This window comes from Argopecten irradians, chromosome 3 (assembly GCF_041381155.1).
Source record: "Argopecten irradians isolate NY chromosome 3, Ai_NY, whole genome shotgun sequence".
Classification (NCBI taxonomy): domain Eukaryota; kingdom Metazoa; phylum Mollusca; class Bivalvia; order Pectinida; family Pectinidae; genus Argopecten; species Argopecten irradians.
In genome coordinates this window covers 25475883-25484123 of record NC_091136.1, presented here as the reverse complement: position 1 = coordinate 25484123, position 8241 = coordinate 25475883, and the positions used below count along the sequence as shown (strand labels likewise).

Sequence of the window (8241 nt, the reverse complement as noted above, 5' to 3'; positions counted from 1 at the left end):
AAAGTTCTGCTAATGATATTTTGATGACTGTAGATTAGTTAAGTCAAGTTATTTGATAGATATTGCTTTTGAATTACATTGTATGTAAAGGTTTTTTGGTCTGGCATTTTATCCTTTTCCCATACCCGGTATTAACCTATTGTAACAGTTTCATCATTGGCCACATTATCTTGATCTGTATTTAGATATATATTTGTTTTTCTTTCAGATCATAGTAGCATCTTCCGGTTTAAAACAAATGTGCGATATGTCGTCCATGCGTCAAAGTACTCATATAAAGAATAGGGTTTTTATAACATTATATGTACATTTTCGTTCAAAATATGGTGCTGCATCGTTCTGGACATATTAATTTATTTACAAAAATCTTTCAAATGAAAAACAAATAAAAAGGCAGTTTCATTCTGTAGTTAAGTTATCAATTTGCATATAGTGTTTATGAAATACAGATATTTGTAACATGGTGACGTTTTGTATTTTCTTTTCAATTCAAATATCACCACATCATAAATCATCATAAACAGCTGAAAAACTCAGTCCAAGTACGTCAATAAATACATAAACATCACGATTATTCAAGTTTTTTGTTTTTTATCATGTTGAGTACTCGAGAAATTTGACAGGTGTGGACGTCGAGGACGAGAGATGGTGCAGATGCTGCAGGTCGTATCACGATCCCTTTAGTATAAAAAGGACAGCCTCACAGAGTAGAAGTACACAACATTGATTGTTGATCCATCATGATGAATGGGCTCGTCTTCGTTTGTACTTTGCTGGTGGCCGGTAAGTTTCTTTTCATATATATTTATCAATGTAAATGGAAATATTTTCATATGAAAAATGTGATCTGGGCTCAGGTTCAGCAATATTACTAATCTTAAAAAAAAAGAATTTGTCTTTTGTGTTTCTACAGACATCACAGAAAGTAATTCATGAATATTTTCTAGATTATAGTTTTCCCTCCTGCTGGACATTTTAGGGTTTCCTTTCTTATCATATCAGCAAGAAGACAAATTAATTAATGGTTTTAGTTGCCTTAATCATTACATTTTTTATCCATTTAAAATCAATTTTGATCTTAAGCATTGATGTCACTATTTTTTAATTTTATCGGAGTATGAAAAAAAATTGTTTGCAAAGTGTGTGAATCCGTGTAGCGGATTCTCACAAAAGTTTGCAAACATTTTTTTTCATACCCCGATAAAATAAAAAAAAATAGTGACATCAATACTTATAATTAATTTTATACTCTATTTGATAAAATGAAGTATGTTTAAATGTAACATTGTAGTGGTTTTTCAAGGGATTCTTTTTTCCGAATCAATACGCAACGTCAATGTCTCTATTGTGGCGTCACGATAACGTCGGGGTTTCGCGCCATGCAGTGGTATGCAAAAAAAATATTGGCCAATCAGAAAGCCAGATTTGGTATGAAAACAAAGAAAAGTTAATTATTATAGGATGAAGACAAAATTGTATATATGGCAGATTAAAAATAATTTGCAAAAACAAAAATATTTAGTTATGTACAGCTATTTATGCTAAATCCGTGCATTTGTTTCTCTTTTATCTCAACAAGACAAATGGAAGACATTTAAGGAATGTGTTGCCGCTTGATTGTAGATTTTGTAGCCATTATTCATATCTTAATAGTAATCTAAATACATATTTGAAAAAAAAGTCTTTTTAATTGTAAAAAAAATGTATTGCTTTTTAAGAATTAAACTGTAAATAGCATATAATTCATTTTTCTTCAGAATGTCCCAACATTTATCATATTACTTACTCAGTGGGTAATATGTACATTAAAATACAAGTTAGATGTTTCCAAATATGATGTTTGAGTACATGGATATACATGTATATGGAATATAACCTTACAGATTCTTTGGCGAAATTGGTTGTTCCGGTACCCGTACATCCGTCTCAGGGGTTGATCGACGAGGCCGAACAGGTAATTATGGTAGAGCTTTAAACATTCATTTCCCTATTATACAATAGCTACAACAAACTATTTCGAAGAACATCAAAATATGTTGCCTTTTTTCATGGCTTTCTTAAATCCAGACGTCACGTCATTGTTCACTAAGTTCATTCATGAACTCATCACACTGACACAGCCAATAAAACGTTCTCCATCTTACACTTGTGAAAACAGAAACAAAATATGGACAAAGTCATTGGATATCAGATGAATTAAATAATGGAAATATGATGTATATGATAATATGTTCGTTTTGGATTGGGTGTTTGTGAATATATATGTCGTCAAATGACACTTTTGATCATATCATACTGTGTTATACTACATTCATTTAACATTGTGTTTTAATAATAAGAGATGGTATAATGGCTGTAAAAGACTAATAAAACACTATAGAGTTCTACGGGAGACTTGGTTCTTTAATCTAGACAGAATATATTTTAGTATAATACATCAAAGACTAAAACAAAACTACCAACTAGATGTCCACTTTTGATTTAAGATGACCGAGAGTAGGATTGTCAACGGGGATGATGCCACAATCGGTGCCAATCCCTGGCAGGTATCACTCCGATCCAGTAACAGTCATATCTGCGGCGGAAGCATCCTAAATTCTACTGCTGTTATAACAGCCGCACATTGTGTAGACGGAAGGTAAGGACTGTATTGTCTCTTACACTACAACTTAAAGATGCTCCACCGCCGACAGACCATAAATGATACTCATCATTTGGACAACAATTGGTGTTTAATCGTGTATATATATGTCTGATTAACACAAACAATAATATAAAATAATTTATTTTGCTTTTGGTGCATGCGCAGTCAGAACTTCATTCTATATAGAACATAGTGGCATGGAATTTTTTCGGGATGCAATTAATTATTTATAGTATTCTTATCTTAAAGTAAAATTAGAAGCTCAAACTTTTCAATGGTGGTAATGGTGTAAAGTAAGTAAATTTTGTAACTGAAGAAAAATACCAAATCGTCTGCTGCTGTTTTTGATCGTGAAAAAATAACATTTGTCAGCGGTGGAGCATCTTTAATTAATGATGATAACAAAATAGAAATATTCATATTCACAGTGAGAATATTATCTGATGTGAATATACTTTTCTCCGTCCCGACTCTTCTTTGTGATTATTACTGAAACTTTCTAGGTCGATGTCGACATATATTTGTAGGACCATTGTCTGATTTTAACAAAGTACATGTAATGGAACATTATTTTTGTGAAACGCGTGATCTGATTCCCTTCGATTTTACTAGTGTCCGTACAGATCTTGTTTATGTCTCGTTTTGTAGAAATTTAAATGAAAGTAAATACTTTGTATGGTGTTCTTGTCTTATCTCTAGCGTAATTTTAATTTCATAATTATCGGCACTTTTTTAACAATTCTGAAATATACGATACTGCGGGTCGTCTTATCCGTACTGCGTTATCATTATATCAGCCCAGTAGCTGACTATCATTACGTCATCTTTTAACATTAACATAGTTTCACACAGAGATTCTGGCATTCATTTGGTAAAGTATCTTTTTAGGCTATCTTTATCAGTGTATTTAACGATAGATCAATTCATCTCTATAACTGACAAGTGATGTATCCATAACAAACGTTTTAATCTTTTTATCATTTTCAATATTATTAACAGGCAAACTAAAATAATTGACCTAGCACAAAATAACTGCAATGATGCCGTGAGATTAATTGATTTAAAAAATACCATTAAGGCAACAAAAATCATTAGTTCGATCAGAAGTATCACGAAAATACGGCAATAGCGACAATAATTGTTAAGAAACTCCCCGCACAGTTAAGTAAAGATGATTTCAATGATAAGACTAATAATAAAAAGTGCAATCATTTTCCAAATATTCATTTTATGTTAAGAATTTTAAAATTGTTTTATGTCTAAACAAAAAAATCCCTTTAACGTGTTCAAATATCAACAAATGAAGAACATCTTTTCTTATTGCATTCTATTATGAAGAACAACGTTTATCATGACATTAATGTATTTGGCTTTTGGCAGTGGATCCTATACCGTAAGGTATGGCAGCGGAAAAAGAACAGACGGTGGATCCGTAACCACAGTCACAAAAGTAACCATGGTGAGCATTGTGTCTTCCATGATACTGACGTTGTTAATTAAAATATGCACGCATCATTAGTATTCTGTATGATATAAAAATAACCAAATCAAATGTTCTTATTTTCATATGTATTATGTATCAACAGTGTTAATAATGTGTTTATAAATGGATATAATTGCATTTGACTTGTCTCCAGCTGGAAGAATAACCTCAACAGTTCAAAAAACAGCAATCCATACAATCATAAATCATCTAGAGGGAGGAATTCTATAATCCTGATTTAAGGTTATAAAGAAAATAATGTGTAGTTGAAAAGACATTCAATATTGTAAAGTCAGAAAATATATCAATTTGGGTACTACTGACAGTACAAACCTTGGATGATTGTAAAACAAAAAATTACTTACCTAATTTCTCGAAATAATAAAAGTCAATGACGTTCATAGTAGATGGTAAAAGTTGAAACTTTTAGCTGAAAATGTATCTGGATAATGCAGTCGTGGCGCAAATAACCAATACCGCTGTAACCAATGAAAATTGATTAAGTTATTATGACAGAAAAGATGATTTCAATAAAAATGTATATAAATGCTACTTTGAGCAATAAATTCGATTTGCATTTACATTGTATTCATTTAACAGCATCCAAGCTACGATTCAGGAGCTGGGTTATATCCGAACGACATTGCAGTACTGAGGGTGGAAAAAATGCATTTGCATAGTAACGCACAAGCCATTCCCCTAAATTCTAGGAGCAATAGCGATTTGGCTGGATTGGATCCAGGATCATGTAGAATCACCGGTTGGGGACGAACTTCAGGCACAGGTAAGACTTCATTCTGGTCACTAATGCATTTACTAGCAAGCATAACTCTTAAATTTGAAAGAGCTATATACAGTAGTCGAGATTACTACCTTGTGTTGGAATATCTCTTCATTTTCCTCATATAATTCATGATAAGCTTTGCAACTATCTTTATCGTACTATCCAAAACGCTCCAATAGGATTACGTCAAATTAATGACATGTTATGACCTTTGTTGTTTTAATATGGTAAGGTATTTTTATTAATGATATTTTTCATTCTTATTCCATCTGTTGCAAAGCGTGATATGTTTGTCTTTTAAATTGTTAGAAAAAATGGTTTAAAATTTCGTAGATTATTTTCAAGATAAATAGCCAATAACATCATTGTCATTGAAGTTCATTGAAATAAACCTCATCATTACAAAACATGTTCTAGTTTCATTTGCTCAAAAATGGGAGATAGAATAATATTTAGTAAGCATCAGAACCTTTCTCCATTGGTTGCAAAAATCCGTTTTCTTCCAACGAGGAGGTGGAGACCTAATATTATCATCAGTTCATGTGTCTAGTCAAATTTAGACATAAAATTCAATATACCCATAACACAACACAGACATAAGTTGACATCCACACAGATATTTTTGCTTCAACCTCTCTCTCTTTTCTACCATTTCGTTCTTGTATTTCTGTTATGTATGAAACCACCTACTTGCCTGTATTTTGGAAATGACCCTTAGAATGGCATTTTTACTGGAATAGACAATGCTAAAATCCGAATATAAAGAATACATATCTACATTTTAAACATAATTGAAACATGATGTTTTAATATTAGGGTTAAATTATGTTTTATTAATGATCTTGACCTTTCTTCTTCCATCTTCTGCAAAGCGTGAAATGATTATCTTTAAAATTTTCAGAAAAATGCTTGAAAATTTCGTAGATTTCTTTTCAAGATAGATCGGCAATAACATCATTGTCATTGAAGTTCACTGAGATGACCCTCATGATTGTTAAAAAAACCATATCCTGGTTATATTTTCTCGCAAATGGGAGATTAAATAATATTTAGGGAGCATCAGAATATTTCCCTGTTGGTTGCAAAAGTCTGTTTTCTTCCAACGAGGAGATAGAGACCAATATATTGTAATTCGCACCAATTCATGTGTCTATCTCGATTGTCACTCTGACAAGAACTATTGTGAACATATCTCCTTGTAAATCCAATATACCGCTGAGTATATCGGCATGTATGCATTGAAAAGTGAGAGACGCGTATATCATTATGGTAATCCACATTCATTTATCAATAAGACAGGAAATATCTCATCTCTTTGAAATAAATTACATATTTTTCTTCTTCCCTTTCAATCTCTCTCTTTTCTACCATTTCATCTTTTCTGATTGCCTGTAGAAACGAATCATAGAATGACATTTTTACTGGACACATGACGTCATAATCAATACTTACCCGCAAGGGCAGATAAAATCTGTAATGTGCAAATACGGAATATTTAATTACAGTTGAAATCTTTGTTTGTATTAATGTCTTCCTATGATATGTATTTAATATATATTGACGTCATTGAAACCACAGTAGATGATAATCACTCTAAAAACTCGTACACGTATTTCTCTTCCTGATAGGCCCTCTTCCGGACACCCTTCAAGGCACCAATGTGAAGATTTTGACGGACAGTACGTGCAAGAACGTGTGGGGAAATTACATATGTAACACGTGTCACATTTGTCTTCAAGCAGAAGATGGTGCTACCCAAATTAGTGCATGTAATGTAAGGATATATTCATATACATGTATTTTATCAATAAAATAGGATTGTAAAATGTTATTGCTTGGCACAAAACGTACGTATATGTGTGGTATATAAGAACTTGTACAATAAAGTATGATATAAATAGTGACAAAGGTAATAGTATTCTAAAATCAACTTAGTTGTTCGTCAGAGATTATCATTTGATTTATTTTAAATCAGTATATTCGGAAAAGATATAGTATTTGTTTTCATGTAACAGGGTGACAGTGGTGGACCTTTGGTGTGTGCAAATGGCAATACCATGGAACTTGTTGGAGTGACGTCATGGGGCGCGTCTGGCTGTCCAACGACCTACCCGTCAGTGTATGCCGAGGTTAACAGCTACAGGGACTTTTTGATAAACTATTCTGCATAGGTTTTGAGACAAAACAGCGTGTGAACTTTTGACTTCATTCAAAATTTGTAATTTGATTTAAAGCCAATAAAATGCAAGCAAACTGATTCAAAGTTATTGCATTTTCTTTAATTCCTCTTTTGATATCCTGCAAATGACTTCGACGTTCATTCATCACAACACGTATACATGTACCGTAAATAGGAATATTTTTGATGTGGTCTTATTTTAGCTTATTTCGGCATGCAAGCGCCAAAATTTAACACCTCAAAATTTGGCCACGTATCTACTTTTTATATAACGAGCAATATAGAGAGGTAAATTACTCAATCACGTTACATAAACATACATTTAAGGTATGTTTTGTCAACCGGAACTGAGTTACCGACGATTGAACTGCGAACACAATCTACTATTTCTGACATACAGTTTGAATTAAATGGCGTAATCGACAATTTAAAATCATTGAATAGAAATAAAGCTGTAGGCATAGATTCTATTAGTCAAAACATATTAAAAAATACAGCATTTTCTGTAGCTTTCCCTCTGTCTCTCATATTTAGGTCTTCACTGGAAACTGGAGTTTTTTTTCCCAAAACTATGGAAGCATGCTCTGGTAACACCATTATTCAAAAAAGGGGATAAACATGACTTTACTAACTATTGACCAATTTCATTACTTAGTACAGTCGGGAAAGTTTTTGAAAGATTAGCTGTAAAATATCTGAATAAATATTTAATTGAAAATTCATTAATATACAAGTTTCAGTCTGGTTTTCAGCCTGGTCACTCCACAGTTCATCAACTCATAGAAATGTATCACACTTTAAGTGAAAACCTTGAAAATACGTATCCTATATGTTCAGTTTTTTGTGATATATCGAAAGCGTTTGATCGTGTGATGCACAGGGGACTGGAGTGAAATAAGCAAACTATTGTATATGTGGAAATCTATTGAATTGGTTAGTTAATTACGTAAGTGATAGAAAACAACAGATTTGTGTTGGAAATTCTAAATCGTCTGTTAAAAGTATTAGTGCCGGTGTTCCACAAGGCTCTATTTTAGGTCCTATGTTATTTATCTTGTACATTAATGATATATCCGATAATCTTCGAAGTCTCTCAAAATTATTTGCAGATGAGAAATCGTTGATATACAAAATGTATTCTAATACATCTC

The 8241-nt window shown here is 32.3% G+C and overlaps 1 protein-coding gene across 1 annotated transcript; it reads left to right on the top strand.

The window, feature by feature from the left end:
• Nucleotides 1-694: 694 nt before the first annotated feature.
• Nucleotides 695-7168, top strand: LOC138319997 (fibrinolytic enzyme, isozyme C-like). Its single transcript, XM_069263096.1, has 7 exons — nucleotides 695-783; nucleotides 1884-1954; nucleotides 2487-2638; nucleotides 4025-4103; nucleotides 4728-4911; nucleotides 6540-6685; nucleotides 6927-7168. The coding sequence occupies exons 1-7, from the start codon at nucleotides 741-743 to the stop codon at nucleotides 7080-7082; spliced, it is 831 nt and encodes a 276-aa protein (XP_069119197.1). The 5' UTR covers nucleotides 695-740; the 3' UTR covers nucleotides 7083-7168.
• Nucleotides 7169-8241: the final 1073 nt, after the last annotated feature.

What these genes read in the sequence shown, in the direction of transcription:
- LOC138319997 (XM_069263096.1), top strand. Translation starts at nt 741, where the DNA reads ATGATGAATGGGCTCGTCTTCGTTTGTACTTTGCTGGTGGCCG. An exon ending in CAGTCACAAAAGTAACCATG is followed by an intron (nt 4,104 to 4,727) that starts GTGAGCATTGTG and finishes TTCATTTAACAG; the next exon opens with CATCCAAGCTACGATTCAGG. An exon ending in CCCAAATTAGTGCATGTAAT is followed by an intron (nt 6,686 to 6,926) that starts GTAAGGATATAT and finishes TTCATGTAACAG; the next exon opens with GGTGACAGTGGTGGACCTTT.